A 22,430-nucleotide genomic window follows, 5' to 3' on the forward strand; every position below is an offset into this window, starting at 1 on the left:
GAAAGCAGTCTCTGTTTAGGGGACACCCATGTGTCGTTCACAATAAATAATATAATGGAGTCCTCGAAGTGAAAACTGAAGTGGGTGAGGAAGGAGGAAAGTAAAAATTTTCTAACGCCTCCCTTTCTCTTACGATTCCTGTATTAAAAGTATAATTAAATATGTTATTTTCATCTTAAGAGCAAGAACACATGGTCGTACGAGGCTCGGTTGATAAATTGTGCACATTAGCGTGCTACACGACACAAAAGGTAATGTCGAGTTGGGCGTGGCAGCACATGATAGCTAAAATCCCTTTCTACAAATCTGCGTTAATGCGTTGAAATCCGTTTACCAGTCTGTTTTCAGTAACAGTTAAAATGGAGTCGAGTTCGGCCAATATGGCAACACGGTTAAAACAGCGTGCAGTGATCGAATTTTCAACACCAGAAAATGTGAATTCTACCAATATTTTTCGTCGTTTAAAAGTGGTTTACGGTAGTGAAACTGTTGACAAGAGTACTGTGAATAGGTGGACGTTGCAATTTCGCAAGTGTGAAGCTGATAAAGTGACAATTGAGGACGACCACTTTCTGTGACTGAAGAGAAATATCGAAAGGAGGTGAACGATTTGCTTCAAAGTGACTGGCGAATCACCCAGCAACGCATCGCTAATCAGTTAGCCATATTTAAAGAAAGAGTAGACCATATTATCGAGTAACTGGATTACCGTTAAAAATGTGCACGATGAGTACCGCGCAAACTCTCTGATGACTCTACGCAAGCTGAAGTTTGAGACTACACCGCATCCGCCATAATCGCTGGATTTGGCTCCGTGGGACTTCCACTTCTTCCCTCATCTTAAGAGGGATCTCAAAGATAATTATTACACCACCGACGATGAGGTGAAGTAATCTGTGGCCACTTCGATCCGAGAAAGACCGCCAGAATTTTTCAGTGACGGAGTGCAAAAACCTGTCTCACGTTGGGAAAAGTGTATCGGTGTAAATAGGCATTACATTGAAAAATAAATACTGCATTTTGTATTCATTTTATATTTCATTCCAATATCTCTTTTCATTCCCATGCTACGCATATATGTGCAAAATTTATCAGCCGAGCCTCGTAATTACCTATCTCGAGAAACTAATTAGTTTTTGCTAAAACGTTATTGATGTTACAGTGCTCAGAATAAATTATACAAAACTTTAAAGTAATTATAAGATACTTCACTTCGTTGTTGTTCAGTCAACTCCCTTGATTGGTTTGATGCATTTGTTATCAAATTTATATTTGATAACAAACTTCCTTTCTATTTTCCTCGAACTACTTACTTTTAGTATTCTCCTTAAATTATTCAATTTTTAAAATTTTGCTGCTTAAATAACAAATTTCTTGTACTTTTGGTACTGAAATTTATCTATCTTAACATTTTGGTTAAAATAGTATCTCAGGAGTTATTATTAGATCTGAAACAACTGCAATGTAATATGTCTTATGTACAGTTTTTGTTCAATGATTCATCTAATACACATTTATTTTAAAAAGAAAATTTTTAAAGTTCACTAAGCAGTAATCGTTTAAAGATTAGGCAGATACTTTGGGTTTTTTTAAGGAAATCCTAAAGATATAAAAAAATCACAGGAAGAGTCAAATGAAACTTGCTGTTCTTGGTTTTCTGCTGTATATACAGCTATCTGGTTTTTATGAAAGTTGTATGCATTTATTTTTTCTTTATCTTTTAATCCTAAATTTTTTTATATTTTCAGTAACTTATACTGCTCTATATTTTAATGTCTTCTCAAAATCTTCTCGCCATGTGAGAGGAGTTTTTAAATTCAAATTATTCCATTCGTCATTTAGTACCCATCTGTTATATGCTGTTTGTTTTGTAAGTATGAGTGAAAAAAAGTGCAACCAGCATGGAACAGAGGGTTATTTTTAAATTTCTTAGAAAAGAAAATGTGAAACTGTCAGCAATTTGTGAAAGACTTAAAGATAGTGTGGTGAGAAAACATTGACAAACATAAGTAGTTATAAATGAAGTAAATCTTTCAAAGACAGTCAAGAACGTGTAGAGAATGAACTGTTCTCACACCATTAAAAAAATAGACAATAAAAGAAATGGCTGACAGGATGAATACATTTATTCAAAATCATTGTTGAATTACAGTGCAGAATACTGCTTCTAATCTCAATACCAGTGTCGGCAGTGTAGACAGTTGTATCAAAAATCAACTTAATTATACTGAAAAGTATGTGCATGATGGATTCCACAAGCACTACCAGATGAACATAAGCAGGTATGTCTGCAAGTGGCTCACATTATTAGCATAATATGAAAAATATATCAATGAATTTTTGCAGTCTATTGTCAATACTGATGAAACTTAGGTACACTATTCTTTCCCAAAAAGCAAAGAGCATTGATGCAATGGATACATTCTTCATTTACAAATCTGAAAAAAGAAAAAAAACACTTTTTCAACAAGAAAAATTACGGCTTCATTCTTCCAGGCTATACAGTGTGCTCTACACATCAATTTCCTAACAGAGTAGCGGATCATAAACGTAGAATATTATTCAAATTTACTTAAGTCTAAAAAAGTCAACTATTCAAAACAAGCAGAAAATATCAACATTTCATGTGTATTTTACTGGATAATGTGGCCCTCATGTGGCTGTTAGTACGATGGCTACATCCATGAATTAAAATGGACTATTCTGCGACATCACCCCTATAGTCCAAACCTCATACTCTTTGACTTCCATGTGTTTGGACCCTTAAAAGAAGCTCTAGGGGGTAAAATTTGTTCTGATGAAGAAGTCATTGAAGCTGTTGAGAGTGGGTCTGTCAATTTTCTGAAGGAATATGGAAGCTACCCAAAAGATGGAGCCTAAGCATTGAAAAGGAGGGAGACTATATTGAAAATTAATAAATTATAATTTAAACTTGAATACTTCTTTTAAATAACTTTGTTTCTCTTCAGTCTGTTTTATAAGATTTTTAAAGAATCAAAATTTCATATTTGTAACCATACATTGTTAAAACTGAATGTTTCTCTGTCTTTTTTTCTAGTTTAAGTCTTCTGAAAATTGTAACTGCAAATTTTCAGTAGACTGATAATCTAATAGTTTGTTTATTTAAAAAAAGTAAAAAATAATAAAAATGATATTTAATATAGCATCTTAATTATAGATTAATTTTATCGCATATAAAACACACCAAGTGTGACCAGGATTCAAACCCAAAACCTTCCAGAAGAAAAATAAAGATGTTACCATTGAGATTGGTGGTGTGTTCTTGAATGTACAATATATTTTTTCAATGTGTAAGCATTTTTGAAAGTGAAGAACTGAATTTAATTTATTAATACAAAAATTTTAATACATTTTTTCTTGACCTGAATAAAAATAGAGTTACTATAACCATCCATTATTTTTTATTATTTACCCACTAAAAGGGGTTGTAACTAATTCTTTTTCATAATTTATGATTACTTCATTCTAATAATTATAAAAAACATACACTTTTTATCAGAACACTTTTTTTTAAGAATTGATATATATATATATAATTTCACGATAAGAGGGATACAACTTCCAAAAAAAAAAAAACATTTTAGTTAGTTCAACTGATTTTGAATATTAAATAGTTATTAAGCATAAAAATGATGACAAAATAAAAAGATATTTACAAATGTGAAAAAACTGAATAAAAATGTTTGTAACTGAATTTATATTGCAAGAAATTACTGCAAAGAAAACTTTATAAAAATATGATGAATGTATATATAGGAAATGGATATTACTTTGACATTAACATAAATTTTAACATTTAGAATGAACAACAATTAGAATTACTTTTCATGGTTGAGGTTACAAAATAAAAAAAAATAAACATTTTTTTTTCACTTGTAATACATTTTAGTTGTAAAATAATACGTATAATTGAATAAAGTTGATTTCAGTATGAGTAATTAAAAGAAAATATACCTTTATGTCTGTTGTTATCTTCTTAGATAACAATAAACCACTCTAATAACACTTGCTAAAATACCTGATATATATTTAATACAGTGTAATCTGAAATAAAAATTATACATAACTATCAAATATTAAATTTTGTCACTTCATTTTAGCGATTACTAGTGCTCAGATAGTGATCTACCTGATTAGTCATTATTAAATCTAATAAAATGTACTGTGATATAATTTTTACAACAATTTTTATTCACTGTTTTGCAGCAGGTATTTATTTACCATGTAAAAAGTTTAACATGCTTAAATATTCAACATTTTTAATATTTTAGATACACTAAACTATCTTAGAAAGAACAAATTTGTATTAAACTAAAATTGTATTCAGCTTATTAAGAAGTAGAGTAATCTAAATAAAAACTTAAATATTACAACATAACTTATTAGAAAAACATTTCTTTTTACCCAATTAATGAATTCATATAAGCAGTAAAATTAAAAAAAATATTTTTTTCTTTAATTATACAAAATACTTTAAATTGAAAAAAAATTTCAGATCATTAGTTTTTTTCATAAAAGATACTGAGTATTTAAATTATTTGAGCCAAAATTTAAACTAAAGAATTTTAAAAGATCTATAACTTGAAATGCTTTTTATATGAAAACATATAAACATTGCCTAATGTTAAACATTTTTATACAATGTAACACAACTTGTTTAAAAACTGTATTTCATTATTTTGTTTCATGGCAATTAAAAATTTACTATTTTTTATTAATGAGCTGATGATGGAGGTATCTTAAAAACATTTTCTTCAGTGGAAAATAAAAATTTTACCATTAAGGTACAAATTTCTTACTTAAATTTAATTGTTTAGGTGAATTCATTCATCTGGATCTGGATATTAGCCAATGAAAAGTAGTGGTAATTGTAATAAAACAGTCAATTACTGTAAGTACAGTAGACAATTATATTAAGTTAATGAATTCACATATGTGATCAAAATTTAAAATGTTTAAACCTAAACCCGTTTAAACCTGTAACGTTTAAAACAGTTTTTTACGTTTAGGTTTTATTTTTTTTTTCTTCTTACTTTAAATAGAACAATTTTTTAGGATGTAACTTACAATCATTATATATTTGTTTAAAAATATTAATTTCTAACTATATAGTCAACATAACAAGATATTTTTAATTGTAATTTTTAAAGTATGTAATTTAAAAAAAAGTATGATTTTTTATGTTGAATTGTGATTTTAATTTTTTTTGTTGAAACAAGTGAATGGAAGTACCACAAAAAATGTGTTCTTAAATATACATATATATATATTTTTTTTGTTTTTGTATAAATAAATAAATAATACCTGATGAACAGACCCCTAAATATATATATTTAAAATCAGGCAAACTATCTTAGTTAAAAAAGCTATCGTGTGATTATTAATTTAAAAATGGTGATTTTATTAATTTGTAAGATATTGTTGTATAAAATGCAATGTATTCATATGAAAATTTCAACAAAAATCTCATGTGTATGAGATACGGAAAAGCAGTTGAGATGTTCCTCAATCAGTTCATCGCCTGTTTTGAATTTTAGTCATATTTAATGAAAAAAAATAAACACTTCTGATAATGTCTACAACATTTGAAGTTTTGCATATTTTATTATTTATTTTTATGCAGATAAATATTTGTAAGTTATACTTACACACACAGACTATAATATTAATCATATTATGTAGGTTTAAAATATATTGATCTCAGGATGCAGCCAAGATCATTTCATAACTCAGTTCATCAGCCCTTAATATTTTTTTATAAAGCAATTTCTTGCTGAAATTTTTTATAACTTTGTATCAAATTAAAGAAAGGTGTGTTTAATAATTTTTTTACTAAAATAATTACCTGCTTACTATTGTAAAAAGTGAATGATTTAAAATTTAAATAATACCTGATGAACAGACCCTTATTAATGCTACTGCTAGTTATTAGTGTTGAATATTGTTACCCTTCTATTAAGACATATTTAAAAAATTTTTTTATTAAATTGCTTTTGTATTTTTGTAGTTTACTTTTTTATCAACAGCTACAACAACACATATATTAAAAATAAATAAAAATACAAAGCGCAGTAAAGCTCTGTCAGTAATTTATATTTTTAGTTTCCTGGTGAACTGAGCTAGATAAATATTAAAGGGGAAAGTATGCAATTGTGTCAAAAATGGGATATTGGGGTTTTTTGCAAATCTTTATGTTTTAGGGTTCAACTAGTTAATCTATAACAAAAAACCATATTAATGTATGTGTATGTGTTGTACTGATTTTGATCTGTCTCTGAACTGACTAAACTGATTTTATTCAAATTTGGCTCAGATATTCTATAAATGGGGCATTGATCACATTTTTTCCAAAATTTGTTAAGGGTGTGGAGGGTTATCGCAAAAAACCAATTTCAGTTTTCTTCAGAGGCATTTTAGAAAAAAAAACATTTTATTACATGTTACCTGCAATGCTTATAAATAATCCAAATTTTTTTTCAAAACATCAACCCCCCTCTTAAAGTTGAAATATATGTTTTCTCTTCTTTTGTCCTATTTCCCTTCAGTTTAAATATTTTCAAAAATTCTTCAAAAGTTTATACTTCATATATAGTATAGAGCTATCAAGAAATGTCAATTGTTTTTTTTTTTTTAATTATGGGCCTTAGGCTTAAAATGCAGAAAAGTTTCATTGAAAATTTTCTTTTTTCTTATTTTAGCATTTATTAAAAGGGATGTTAGATTTAGAGAAACATTACTAAGCAAATTTGTGATACTTAAACAACATATGAATATTTTTAGAAAAATATTTCTTAACACTTTTTCCCCACCTCTAAAAATTATATATTTTGTTTTTTTTTTGTTTGTTTTTTAGCTCTCTTTTACTTTTTTTTATTTTTTGTATTTTTCTTCATTACTTAAAGAACTATTAAAATTAAAATAGCTTTGCCACTTGTATTATATTACGGACCCAAAAAGAGAAGCAATCTTTTCATTACTTTTATAAAAGTTAACGTTACTGATTGTTTTGTCTGTAATATACCTGTATGAACCCTTCATATCAGAAGTTTAATTTAAATCTATAAAGTTGAAAAATTTATTATAAGTACAATTTTTAACAACTCATGTAAGAGCGCTTTCATTTGCTTTGGCAGCAAACTTCAATCATTGGTGTAGTATTCACCTCTCACCCTAACATCAAATGGTGTAATTGCTAGAAGTATAGTTAGGCAAACATATATTTGAAATATGATTGAAAAGTTGGAATTGTATTTAGTATATTGTTTTTTAATTCCTCAAGTATTTCACAATGTTTTAGAATGTTAAGATGTGGTCTCTGATCTGTATTTTAAAATGTCAAGATTGTCCATTACATTCAATTTTAATGTATGTTTACTACATGAAAAATGTGATATACAGAACTTTCCTAGATTGCTCCTACAAGTTCGATATCTACAAGTTTTGTTTAAAAGTTTTATGTGTTCACCACTCATTTAACAAAGTTACTGTACATCAAACATAAAAAACAGATTTATTTACCCCAATTTATTTATTTCACCCAGATTTCTCAAAAACTATTCCATATATGGTTCTGCGACACATTTTATTCAATTTTTCAGATCAAAAACCACAAGAAATCACTAAGTCTGCTACTTAATTAAGTCCTACAAATTTCAGGACAAACTCATTTCACCGGGGTAGCTGAAATCCAAGAGAAATATTTCACTAGGCGTAACTCGCAAATGAAGCATTTTAGGACATATGTTTATATGTACTTTTCCAATTATTTTCATGAGTAGAATAAGATATGAAAGTCCCAGGAGAACTTTGTGATACATTCTATTTTATATAGATATAAATATATATATATATTTATACAGATAAAAATATATATATATCTATTAGCAAACCAGTCGTGGCTTTGCCTACATTATAAGGTTACTTGCATTTCTCTCGTGGTCAGGTGATGTTTAACCGACCAGAGCTCGCTTCACTTGCTATTTCTGTCTAGCCAGAATAATAAATAAAAATTAAATCCTGTTCAATTTATAAAAACTATCAGTGTATTGTAATTTCTTCACAGCATCAGTTTGGTCAGTACAGGCCTTAACTTTGAGTGATCTAAGAATGTGGGTTTCAAAATAGTGGGCCTCCTACTTAAAAATAACTGGTTACTTGTACTTTGTATGGGTAAAAAATGTATTTTGGTTATTATCAGCATCCGACAAATAGCATTAAAAGTGGCCATAGTTCGTTTCTCATTTTGTTTCCTTTAATTACTTTTATTTTCTGTAGTCAAGTATCAGAAGCAGATGCAGCCAGTCCCATCGTACATACAGTAACAGTGGCTGTATTGGTTGTGCCGCCGCGCTGTGCAACGCTACACCACTTAAAAAATTGAAATTCTAAAAAACTGCAAAATAGTTTTTACATATTTATCTGAAGAGTATTTGCAAGCCCCAATCTAGTGAATATCTCATTTAGTATAGTCAGAAATGGGAAAAATTTGTAAGCATTGTTCAAATTTTTTTTATCTTTCCATTTTTTACCTTTCAAGTTGAATTTTGAGAAATCTAGAAACTGATTTTTAGATATTTTCATGAAGATTACACACACCAAAAATCAAAATGAAGTTGATATATTCATTTGTTACTGAGAAATTAAAAAAAAGTTTAAATTTCATTGTTACACTATTTTAACCCTTTAAACTTGGAATTTCAAAAAATCCTTTCTTAGTCCACTTACATGGTAAGAACAACTTGTATACAAATTTTCATCAATTTATCTTCAGTAGTTTTTGTTAGGCATTGATGAAACAGTCAGTCAGGACATGTTCTTGTGTGTATATATATATATATATATATATATATATATATATATATATATATACATACATTAAATGAACAAACAAAATTCAAATCAGTCACTCATTTTGATTTCATTTGAAATATGTATATCTAAATAAAATACTACCAGCATTAACCACCAGGAACAACAGCACCAGTCACAGAAGATAACTCAAGAGTGCCTGAGAATTTATAATTATTATATTTGGTTTAGTTTGTCATTAAAAAGTAATAATAGTTTTAGATTCAAAAAGTCGATACTTTAGATAAGTAAAAATTTACTTAAATAATTAATAACTTAAATTTACTTATTTAATTCTCTATCATTTTCCATTTACATTATGCAATCTAGGTATATATTTCATATTTTTTACTTATATATTATTTTATATCCTTAAAAAGCATTCTTCAACTGAAGTGTAGATACTTAATTGTGATTGCCTTTACAAAAATTGATTTAATGTAAATCACTTATAACTTATATAACTATAAAACTAATAAAATCTAACTTATAAAATCGATTTATTTAATAAAAGTATAACAAAACTTATATACATGTACATTAAAACTAATCTAACAATTACCCCACAAGTTATCAATTTAACCCTACTTCATTTATCTTTATGATTAGTGTAAAATACAACAAGTTAAAATTAAAAAATTCACTTTTACTGTAAGCTTTATTTATTCAAATGATTTATTTTTGCTAGATGATTAATTTGCTACTTAATATCAAGGCTTGTGTGTTGCAATATAATAATTGTAATGAATGAAAAATACCAAGACTGACTGGGATTTAAATCTAGCACTTAGCAGATGAAAGACATCATTTTAAAATAGTAATTTTAATTGCTGGTTTAACATTAACAATAGTCAGGAGCAGCTTACTGTTTAAATACAAAGGGCCCAAGGAAAGTTTTGCAATACTATGGAACAAATAACCACAGGCAGTTACAAGTTAGCATGTGTTTAGACAGGTACCAATCTGCACTGTAGCCACTCTATAATCACTTTTAGTGACATTTGCTTTTTAGTTGGGTTAGTGAAAAGAGATAGAATGTTGTTGTGGTTGAAAACTGAATACTGGGTAATTTTGCATATGGATTAAGTGTTGATTAGTGTTTAAAAGAAATGACTTGTATGTTTGAAGAGAATTATCCTCATTGTACAACAATATTTAGATGGTACTGAGGGTTTGAAGAAGAAATTTTGGCCTTGAGAACGCTCCAAAGTCAGGTCTGCTGTCTGTGTCTGTGACTGAGGGAAACATCACTGCAATATAAAAAATAGTTGAGACAGTTGAGTTTGACCTACTACCAAATAGAGATATCCTTTGGAATTAATGCACCACCAGTTCATTCTATTCTTTGAGGTCATCTTCAAGTTAGAAAGCTTTGTATCTTTTTGGTGCCACATTATTTGACCGATGCTCAGATGGCATTTCGTGTCTCATGGTGCTGTGAAAAACTGAAAAAGTTTGAAAATGGGAAATCTCTCTATGAGAACAGTATTGTGATAGGTGATAAAATTTGGCTGTATTATTATGACATCTCGACCAAGGCTCAGAACAAAGTGTGGATGCTCAAAGATGAAGAGATCTCCGTGGCTGTTTGAAAATCCAGATCATTGAAGAAAAGAATGGTGGCTGTATTTTGTAGTGTAAGAGGAGTTTTTTAGAGTGAGGTGTATGGAAAAACTTAGAAGACAGTTCCAGAAGGAAAGTGGTACACCAAGGAGTACCTACCTAAAATTGTCAAAGCTTTCAAGAAGCTGTGCCCAAACTCAAGGATGGAAACATAGTTTCTTCATCATCCTCCAGTATACCATTCCAAAGTTTGCTCTGAGTATTTGGCTAACGCTGGAATAAAATAGAGCATCCTTCCTACAGTCCTGACCTCTCTCCATGCGATTTTGTTACTAAGACAAGAACAATTAAAGTAATTATGAAAAAAAAGGTTATAAACATTTGAATGCAGAATTTTTAATAGTAACACATAAAAAACATTAGGCTATCTTCTTTTATATAGCAGCTATTTCATGAGAAATTCTGAACAACTTACCCAAGTTCTATACGTAATGAAATTTCACTAGTCCTATTAATGCCAACAATGGCATATTTCTATATATATATATATATATATATCAAATTAAAAAATTGCTTAAATGGTTATTCATTTGTTGTGTAATTCATCATTTTCTTATTGTATTAAAAAAGTAAAAACATATTTTTAAAAAATAAGTTACATATAATTTTCAAGAGGCACTATTATATTTTATTTTAATTTTCTTTCTTTATATTAATAAATAAACAAAACTTAATGCACTCCATAAAATTATTAATAATTTTCTTATTTTCAGCATGTGGTTTAAAATTACTTAGAAACTACAAAAATGTGTTGTAAACAAAATCCAGAGGAATGGTAGAATAGGATGACACATATCTTGTTTTGATTCAATCGTAGACTATAAAATAAAATAAAATAAAAAATCAAGTTTGTTACAATGCTTTCACTGAAAAAAATGTATGTTAATTATCTGCACTATTTTTCAGTTTCTCACTTTAAAAATTTTTTTTTATAGAAATCAATTTTAGATGATTCCTTCATCCACCATGTGGGGCTAGATGGACCCCATATGCGCTATTTTTCTTCTGCACTGGACCATCTTTCTGCAAAAACCCCTGGGTCTTGAGTACCTTCCTTCACAGTTGTGCTCCAGAGGTTGGCAAGAGCACATCCATCTGTGAGGTATATAGCCTGTTCTTTTGTCAGGTTTATTTTTGAATAACGTGTTTGGGGTCCGAGTGAACCCCACGTGGTGGTTTTGTGTAACAAAAAAATGGCATTTTAGGAAACGTTTTTTCTTTGATTTTCCACAATGTTAGCTTTGTATAAGTTTATATAATGTTTTAATGTCTATGTATAGAGGATAAAATAAGTTACCTCTAGTATCTGAGTCATATTATGGATAGAATTGAGCATTATGGGAATTGGACATAAGTAAAAGAGTTGTTACTTCTTTTCTATGTCTACCTATTACTTTTCTCCTACAAATTTGAAGAACATTTTGTTGATTCAGGTTCTTTGGCAAAAGATGTCACATATAAGGAAAGGTTCTTGTTTCATTGCTGAGGAGCAGATTAGATTAGAGTTAGAGAGAGAAGAGGTAATTGAAGGCTGTATTACTGAACAAGAAGTAAACAGTGAAGATGATGATACAACTTTGTCGAACAATGATATAGATAATGATGAGTTCTTGCATAATGATGGAGATGAGGAAGAATATGGAGATTCCTTATAACTTCAGTCTCAGCCAGATTCAGACTCTTAAGATGAAGACAGGAACTTTGTTTTGGGAAAGGATGAAGAGACCATTTGGATGACATCAACTTTGAGAAAAAGGACAAGCAGAACACCATAAAGAAACATCATATAATATCTTCAGGGTGCAAGAGGGGATGCCCAAATATGTGAAACTGCACTCTCCTTTTTTGAATTGTTTATGAGTGAAGATATTATTCAGAAGATTGTAGTTCACACGAATGAAAAAATCACAAGAAGGCAGACTGAGACAATGAGTTCAGAGAGATATATTGGGCCGACAGATGAAGAACACACAAGACAACAAGAAGACATAGAGAAAAGAGGATTTCTCGGCTTTTTTCTTCTTTGTGGAGCTCCGAATTGAACCTTCTTGATCTTTTTTTCCTAAAAGTTCAGTCTTCCAATTTTCAGATGTGTGATGTCAAAAAATAGATTGGAATTCTTTCTTTCACATTTGAGGTTCAATTCAAAAGACACACGCACTCAGAGAAAAAAAAACTGATAAATTCATGCCATTTCGTGAAGTGTGGGAAATTTTCAGTGCCAACTGTAATAAGTACTATACCCCTTTGAAGTATTTGACTATTGATGAGACTTCTTAGTTTCAGAGGGAGATGTCCCTTCAAAATTTACATCCTGAAAAAACCGGATAAATACAGGTTGAAGTATTTCACTTTATGATACTCACTTATATTACTTCTGCAGCAGAATTCCCTGTGTAGGTAAAAATACATTTGAGAGAGATGGAGGTTCCCTTCTTTTACCAAAATGCTATGTCATTTGTCTGTGTGAAAATATCAAAAATACCAACTGTAATGTAACAACTAACAATTGGTTCTCTTCATACAAATTGACAGAACAGCTGATTAAATGTTAACTCACTTATGTTGGGACCCTGCCAAAGAACAAGAGAGAAATCCCTCCCAGATTGATTACTGTGAAAGGATTACCCCGTTTGACATCAAGATTTGTTTATCAGCTTGACAAAATGCTTGCATCCTTCTCTAAAAAGAAGAACAACGTAATACATTTTTCCATGATGCATGATTCAGGAACTGTAAATCCAGAGACAAGAAAACCTGACATCATTGAGTTCTATAATTTTACGAAGGGAGGAGTTGATTGCATGGACAAAATGTGTCACCCATATACAATAAAGAGATACTCTTGTTGTTGGTCCATGAGATATTTTTATGGTTCACTTGACATAAGCAGAATAAACAGCTATGTTTTGTATTCCTTAGCTGGAAACAAGTGTATTCGAGCAGATTTTTTGAAATCTGTTGCCTACAGCTTGGTTGAACCTCAAATGAAGTGTAGGGCTTTTAGTGAGAGGATTAGCAAAAAACTATGTTTTGAAATAGGGCTGATTCTTGAAACAGAAGAAACTACAATTGTCCATCCATTGGTGAGTCACCAAATAAGAAAGTGAGATGTCACATATAGAAAAAAGGATAAGAAAACCAACAACAGATGTGTCAAATGTAACCAACCAGTTTGCAAGGAACATGAAAATTTCATTCGATCATGTTTGATCTGTGATAAAAGTGATATAGAATCTGAAGAAAACGGAATTTGTGATGGAATTTTGCAAAATTTTTGACTATACGAAAAATAAGTCAGTTATTTTCAAAGTTTGATGTTCATTATAAAAAGTCAGAGTTTATGTTTTTGAAGTTTAATTCTCGTTTTATTACAGTCAGTTGTAAAAGTTATCTCTATTGTCTGATAAGGATTGAATTAGTTATAAAATTTCTATTTTTTTTTTTGTTTTTTTAGGTTTGTTCAAGTTTAAGTTTTCAAAGTTTGATGTTTACTGAATGAGTTGAAAGTTACAAAAATTTGATTCCTAGTCTAGATATTTGATAATTCCATTGTATTTAGTGAAATTTCACAGATTCTTTTTAATAAAAATTAAAGATAAAGAAACAATTTTGGTGTTTGTAATTTTAGTGATTTATAAGCTTACCATCTTCTTGGTTTATTAATGAGATTAAAAAATTTTAATACTGCCAATGATTAAAAAAGTTATAAAATAATATTTAGATAAATAATAAAAATCTGTTTTTAAACAGTTTAATGTTATTTTCCTGTGATTCCAGTAAAGATAACCAATAAAAACATGATGGGGTCCGTGCAGACCTAATGTGGTGTCCCAAATCCCCGTGTGGTGGACATATATTTAACTCTTTTATGTTAAATTAATTTTGAGTTTCCCAAAATCCTACCTGTGCATTAACAACAAAGTGTATCTCACCTTTAAAAAAGATTAGTTTATTTCAATTACAGGTGTTAATTAAAATAAAACTGTTAAATTTTTCTATAAACCTTACTTTACCCACTCAAGATAAAAGCAATTCTAGATTTGCAAGCCTTGTGAGTCCAAGATCACCTTAATTTTTTACTCAAGATTCAGATGCCCTTTGAATTTTCAGGAATCTAGTAATTAACCAGGCCAGCCAGTTAGTATTGATAAATTGTACAGACATTAATTTTATATCAGATATTAAATCTACTCTATAGTCTTGTTATATGCTCTTTTTACAAACAATTGAAATTTTTCACACGTCTTGTTTTACAAATTTTATTTAGTTACGTGCTCTTATGGAATTATTGGTGGACATGAAGTACAACTTGGAGATATACCGTACCAGGTAACCATTTTTTTTATTAATTCAATTATGTAGTAAATCTTTTTTAATAATTAATCTATTATTAAACTAAAACAGTGTGTTACAAACTGATAAACTCAAAAAGGTTATTTATAGAACCATTTTCCTTTCATATATAAATATATATATATATATATATATATAGCCAGAAAAAAAAATATATGTATATATACACCTAGAAAAAATTAGGCAAATTTGGATAAAATAGCAAACATTAACTGGAGAGTATAAGATTAAGTTCTACAAATGAAAAATAGTTTGTACTCCTATTCATGGGTATACTTATCATTAGGACTAACTGTGATAATTTAAAAATTATTAAAGATATTTCAATGTAATTTAAAAGACTTGATAATAATTTTTAATAAAGGGTTACTTTGTTTTATCAAGCTAATCAACAAATAAAGTTTTGCTTCAGCATATCTTTTTTGTAGCTAGTCATTAATAGTTCCTTGATATAGGGAGATAGCGATGGTGGTGTTTTAATGGCACAATATAAGCAAACAACTTTTCAAATATATTCCTATACCTGTGTTAAAAGCATTTGTGATTTATAAATAAGGTACACTTAATAGAACTGTCATTAACTACACTACTAGAATCCCTCATATACATACTAGTAAGACATTTGGACAGAATCATTTATACAACATTAATCAATTTAAGACAAAACTAAGAATTTTACATTCTACAGTGAATCCTTAATATCTAAATTACCTATTTAATAATCACTTAGAACAGGAATCATCAAAAACAGCACCATACTATCAGAATAACTATCTGAAAGTATAATCAATACCTGAAAGCATAATCTTAATTCAAGCCATTATGAAACAAAATTATTTTACATCCAACAAGTATGACGTTCAGTTAGTTCTATTAGTCTTTTCCAAGAACCTGGCTGAAATATTTTTATAGTGCTTAAGGAGCTGACAAAATATTAAACTATCATCTCTATGTCAAAGAAATCATAATCTAGTAAAAAAGTAATCTTGTACGAAGTAAAGGAAATATTGTGATAGTGAAAAATTTCAGTTTTTAGATTTCATTGTAAATATCCATTTTGGCTAGTTTTGGTGTGACTTCTCTACGTATGTACGTATGTAGCTCGCATAACTCAAAAACTATTAGCCATAGAATGTTGAAATTTTGGCTTTAGGACTATTGTAACATTTAATTGTGCACCTCACCTTTTGATTGCAATCAACTTAACCAAAAATGTTTAAAAAGCCCAAAATCAAAAAAAAAATTGGATTTTTGACTTTTTCTTAACTGCAGTAATAAGCCCTCATTGACAGCTTTTCAACGATATACTTATCTTTATTGGTTCCAGAGTTACAGCCAAATAAAATTTTAATTAATGAAATATTTGGATCTTCCAAACGGAAGGCACATCGTCCTTTTTAATCTAAACATATTGATTTATTAATAATTGTTCTCTGATTCTTAAAAAAAATTTAGAGGAATAATATTCAATAATAACAATAAAAAAAATATTTAAAAAAATCAAAACTTATTAGTTAAATAAAATTTTACATACTTTTCATTTAAAAAAAAAATGTGTGTATGTAATTTAATAGGTATAAAAGGAAGGCATGTGGTATCCACATCAGAGTTTTTGTATAAAGACAATATAAAAAAATATGTTTATATTTTTATTAAATGTAAGCAAATAGATTTTCATGATCTCACCATTACAAAAAGCAATTTATAAAAATAAGTTACTTTTAACAAAATAAGTTACAAAGTACTTGGAACAGTATTCTCATTACACAAAAAATACTACTTACACAAAAAAATAATAAAACAAAGAATGAAACAAAAATATACATCGCACTAACATGCATGGAAAAGATTCAAGGAAAATAATTCACAATTTTTAAAAATTTGGATGCAATATTGCCTTCAGAACAAACAAAAGAAATAAACCATTACAACACTAAGAACACCAAGTCCCTGGAGTGCATAGATTGGACTGTTCTAAATGCACAATGTTCTAAGTTACATAGCAATGTTCTTACATAGCAACATAGAGCCAACATATGCCAACCATTTCCTTAATGCAAATAATAAATCACCAACAAAAACAACAATTGTAACATTTTGCAATATACAAAAAAAGAATCATGTCTTCTCACATTCAGATGATCAGTGTGGTAAATCCATATGAATATAATACAAATCAAATGTTTTTAAATGACAACTAAGCCATTTTTTTTAATGTTTGGACCATCTACAGATAAAATTTGCAAAATTTTGGATTTTTTCTTTCCCCAAAATACTCTCATTCTAATTCTTTGTTGTTCTTTCTTTTCTTCCATCCATTTTCTTTCAGGTTTAGGTTGTATTCCCTTTTCTAGAAAACTACTTTTATGAATTAACTTTCTAAATTCATATCTGTCTTTTATTTTATTTTTTGTGATTCATAAACTTCTGAGATCTTTTTCAATTTCTGTGAACAGTGTAGGTTTGGTTTTTCTTTTACCAAAATAGTTGAATATTTGTTTAGTCAATCTACTTATCTTCCATTTTATAGAGATGACCAAAAAGTCTTAACCTTCTTTTCTTTATTGTTTGTTCTGTTTTTCTAGATTTTTCATAAATTTCCATGGTTTTTTTCTAAGTATTGTTGATCTTCTGTAATTGTTGGGCGATATGTTTTTCTTAGGATTCTCTTTTCTAATCTAAATATCTCTTTACTAGAGAAGACTTGTAAACATTCAGATCCATATAAGCTTTAGGTGGATTTACTGTTTTATAAATTTTTCGATAAACATTTTTGTTATAAATCTTATGTATCGACCTTGAAAAAGGCTTCTTCCATTTTTTCTATTTACATTAAATTGCTTCTTTATCTATTCCATTTGGGTTATGATTTCTCCTAAATATTTAAATTTATTGACTTTTATAAGAACTTTGTATTCTGAAATTTTAATTTTACATGTTAAAATTTTAGATCGACAGTTAAAGAACTGTTTTGTTTTTTCAAAAAAATTTATAGACCAATCTTATTTGTCCATTTTTCTAATTCTAAAATTTTGTTTCTGGTTTTGCTAATATTACCAAATAGTCTGCAAATGCAAGAACATTTGTATTAAAGTTACTATTTTTGACTCCCATTTTAATATTTTTATCTATTTCTAATTCCTTTAGTTTTATCTACATTCTCTTAAAACTTTTTTTAAAGTGCAATTAAATTACCAAGGGGATATTCCATCTCTGCCTGACTACCACCTTGATTTCAAATTGCTCATGCAATACTCCCATAAATTTTAGAATATGTTTCAATTAATGTTTCTTTTATAATATTTATAGTTTTGGGATCAAGTTTAAATTCTTTTAATATCTTTAATAGCAATTCTTTATGAACTGAACTGTATGATTTTTTGAAGACTTTAACAATTGTAATCATTTCAGGATTCAATTAAATGTACAATTTTTAAAGCTCACTTCATAACATTTCCCACTGCGCTTGCAATCATCTTCAGTAACTGGTGTTCACACATTTTTTAGATTGTGTAAATTCAAAATTTACACTAAAAAGTAATATTTTTTCAATTATTTTTTTAATATCTTTTTTTAAAGTATATGCCAAATGATAGATTAGTAAATCTTTAGCAGTTCTTTGGTTTAATTTTTAATATAGATTTCTTTGAAGAACTGAGTTGAAAATCTTTTAAAATTTAATTAATTAATTTTTTTTCATTTTTTATGACTGCGTAGGATCACTTTAGTCAGACCATTACCCAAGTCTTTTCGAAGGGACTGTTCACGCCTTGCATTCCTCCCAGTACTTTTTCATGTGTTCCAATCTCCATGCCGTTTCTGGTGTTGAAAATGTTTGTGTTCTGAGTTTCTTTCTTGTGAATTTTTGTTCTTGTCTGTGATTTTTAATTTAATTTTAATTTGTCTGTGATGACTTCTGGTGAAGGCCAATTTCCTTCAGATTCTCTCTTAGTTCTCTTATCCATCTGTATCCTGTCTTGGTGTTCTTTTTTCAAATTGAGATTGTTCTGTACCACTGTTCTGAAGTCTCAAATCTTGCATCTTCATAATGTGTCAAAAGAATCTTAGTCTCTTCTTATGCATGATATTAGTAATGGATTCTAACTCTTTTTACATGACTTAGTTGGGTACGAACCACCACTGCCTGTCTTTCTGGTACTTTTTGTTGATTTAGGTTCCTCCAATTCTTCTTTCAATTCTCTAGAGTCTGTCAGTCTTTGATTGTTCGTTCAACTGGAAGAGTATTTATGATGCACATGTGGCTTCCAATTTTATAATCGTGTTGTAGTGTCTTAATTTTGCGTTTATGGATAGATATTTTTTACCGTAGTGTACCGGGTTAGTTTTTGTAACTTACTAGTTTATTTGTTTCCGGTGGTGTCTGGATTGAAGTTTTTTATTTAGGTTGTTTGTTACAATTTCTCCAAGTTATTTAAGTTGGGTTACTATTTTGACTTTATTACTTCTGTTTATGTTTCCTTCTTTTAATTATGTTAGTTTTTGGGCTATAATCATGGTCTTTTAGAATGATATTTTGAGGCCGATTTTATTTGCAATGTTTTGAAATTCTAGTATTTGTGTTTTAGCTTTGTTGATGTCATTTGCTAGGAGAGCCAAATTATCGACAAAACCAAGGCAGTTTGATCTTTTAATCTATTTTTATTTTTGGGGGGCATTTTTTGAGCCATTTGCTCATTACCATTTTCAGAACATAGTTGAATAGCAGTGGTAAGAGTCTATCACCTTGCTGCAGTCCTGTTTTGATCTCAAATGGTTCCAAGAGTTTGCCTCTGAATTTTACTTTTGACTGTATTTGTGAGGTTCATTTTATCATATTTATTCATTTGTGATGTAATCCAAGATGTCTTAGAATATTTGGTAGAGATTCTCTGTGGATGCAATCGTATGCTTTCTTGAAGTCTACAAATATTATCACAATGTCACTGTTTCTTTTTCTGTTGTAATCTATTATTAGTTTGAGACTCATGATCTGGTCTGGACAGCTCCTCCAGGGTCTGAAACCTCCCTGTTATTCTCCTAGTTCTTTCTCGATTGTAAACTGATCCTGTAGAGGATAATTCTTAAAAAAATGTTGTATGTTGTGTCTAGGAGTGAGACTCTCCTGCAGTTGTTAGGGTCTGTTTTGTTTACTTTATTATGTAAGCGTGGGTGAGGGCTGTGGTCCAGTGTTCTGGCAGTTCTTGAATCCAGATGTTGACGATGAATGTTCAGATTTTTACTGATCTTCCTATATATTTCTCGATCCCTAAAAGGTCTGATCTCCCAACACTTTCAATTCTTCATTTCACCCAGTGCTTGGTAGACTTCTTTTATTGTGGAAGGGTTGATGTTTTGCAATGGCATTATTCAATAACAATGAAGTTTAGGAGTTTTTCCAATTTTTCGCAATTTAGGAGTTTGTTGAAATATTTATCTAGGATTTATTCATAGTCTTTATTGTTATGGGCCAGATTATGATTTTCATTCTTCATTAGAAGGGAAGAGGGTTCGTATTTTTGGATTAACTTTTGAAGGTTTTGTGGTAGTCTTTTGACTATGTTTTGTTGAATTCTTCTTCTATTAAGTTCAGTGTGTCTTTATAGTGTTGTCTTTTTATTTTCCTTAGGATTTGAATGGCTTCTTTTCCTTGTTTTACTATACTTTGAAGGAGTTTTCTGGTTTTTGGGATTGGTGTAATAGTCATACCTGATGTCTCTTTTCTACTGTTTTGTCACATTCTGTGTTCCACTATTGATGCTTTTTAATGGGGTTTTATTGAGGCCAATTCTTCTGTGATTTCTTTAAAGTTGTTGAGTAGATGTTTGAGTTTATACATGATTGCTAATTTTTCGGTTGTTTTTGGTAATTTTAATTTATGAGGTCACAGTATCTTCTTTCTCTGCCTAGTTGAGCGTTAGTCGACAATTAGTTGTTGAAAGTGATTTTTACTTAAAGTTATTTGTGGTCTGGTCCAGAAGGTCCTAGAACTTTTCTGTTATTTTACAGTCTTTTGGCGATTCGTTTTTATTATTAGTGGGAGCATGGGCGTTTATTATGGTGTAGATTTTATTAGATGATTTTTGGGTGAGTGTTGAGATTCTTGGGGATTGTGAATTTAATTCTTGTACAGAGTTTATTATTTTGAGGTTAACCAAAAAGCTTGTTCCAAACTGTGAGTACTTTACTCTTCATAATTCTCTTCCCAGGTATACCTTTGAAGAGGCTATATCCTTGAGATTCTGTGACATTGTGGTCGGTATTTCTTATTTCCTGCAGTCTTTTGGTGTAGTCAAGTACAATCTTAATCTTACATAAGGTATTTTTCCTTTCTATTTATAAAGCCGGTACAAAGCAATGCTATTGTTCATGTATCATGTGAGATAAAAAAAAAATCAGCTTCATATTGCTTTATGCAATTCCCCCTGAGTGCTGTTTGATAGCATAATGAATGTCTCAGGACAGTCAGCTGTCTGCTTTTTATAGAAAAGTTATCTTTAAGATGGGAGGACTCTTGATTGAATTAAATCACTTACAGGCTAGGCTGTAGGAAATATAATTCAAGCAAATAGTACTTTATGAAATCTTCCGTCAGAATCAGAAATTTAAATAGCTATAGAATTAAAAATGCTATTACCGATTTTATCTTTGTTCTATATTTATATTATTATTATTAAATTATTATCAATATTCATGATTGTTAACATCTCATAAAATAGTTCCTAGATAAAAATACAGCTACCAGCAATGTTGACGTTTAATAGAAGGCTAGGTTTTTAAGCTACAAAAATAAACAATAATTAATAACTGTCTTTTTGAAATTTACAGGCATCGATTCAAAACAGCGCATATAGGCATTTTTGTGGAGGAATAATATTAACACAAAGGTATATTTTAACAGCTGGCCATTGCATTAAAGAGTAAGTATATTCTTTGTTTTACATAAGGCTTATTTATTTTTTAGGTATAATGAAATGTGAACTATGAGCTGAATTTTAATTATCCTAATCAATCGATTGAATAATAAATTTGTGTTGGCGTAATCGGAAACTACTTAAAAACAACGTAAAAGATTATTAAACAGAATAAAACTTGCATGATACAAACATAAAAATAACGTAAACAAACATTGTGATCCCAAGGAGCACTATTGTTGCAGTCCATCATCTTGAAAATTCTCCTGAGTGTTGTCATCCTAATTATTTTTTTAGACTTTAAATATCTAAATATTATATTTAAATATCTAAATATATTTAGACTTTAAATAAACATAATAAGTAATATTACGAAGGTTGGTAGCACATCAGCTGTTGTAGGCGTCTGCTTGCTCACCGAGTGTAAAGCCTAATTTTAAAAGATAAATGTATTAAACACTCTCCTCACTATTCGTAACATAATTTGACATTGGACGGATCCAATATCAGATTATATCACAGGTCTTGGAACCTTTCCATTCAGCAATGGGATTAACATTATTAAAAACGATAGTCTTACATAACTGTACGAGAGTGTTTTTGTTTTGTATATGCATATGGAAATTTGTGTTGTATGTGTAATTGTGTGTTGTAGTCTTGAAAAGGTCTATT

At 29.3% G+C, this 22,430-nt stretch overlaps 1 protein-coding gene across 1 annotated transcript in view; it reads left to right on the top strand.

The window, feature by feature from the left end:
• The first annotated feature begins 4,078 nt into the window (after window positions 1–4,078).
• The window catches only part of LOC142329977 (trypsin beta-like), a 56,998-nt gene continuing 38,646 nt past the window's right edge, over window positions 4,079–22,430 (top strand). Inside the window, exons 1-3 of the mRNA XM_075374967.1 lie at window positions 4,079–4,230; window positions 14,762–14,823; window positions 21,673–21,764. Of these exons, the coding sequence (XP_075231082.1) occupies window positions 4,179–4,230; window positions 14,762–14,823; window positions 21,673–21,764 (206 nt within the window). The 5' untranslated portion in view covers window positions 4,079–4,178. The remainder of the gene's footprint in view (window positions 4,231–14,761; window positions 14,824–21,672; window positions 21,765–22,430) is intronic.

The sequence above is a fragment of the Lycorma delicatula genome, chromosome 9, assembly GCF_047948215.1.
Source record: "Lycorma delicatula isolate Av1 chromosome 9, ASM4794821v1, whole genome shotgun sequence".
Lineage (NCBI taxonomy): Eukaryota > Metazoa > Arthropoda > Insecta > Hemiptera > Fulgoridae > Lycorma > Lycorma delicatula.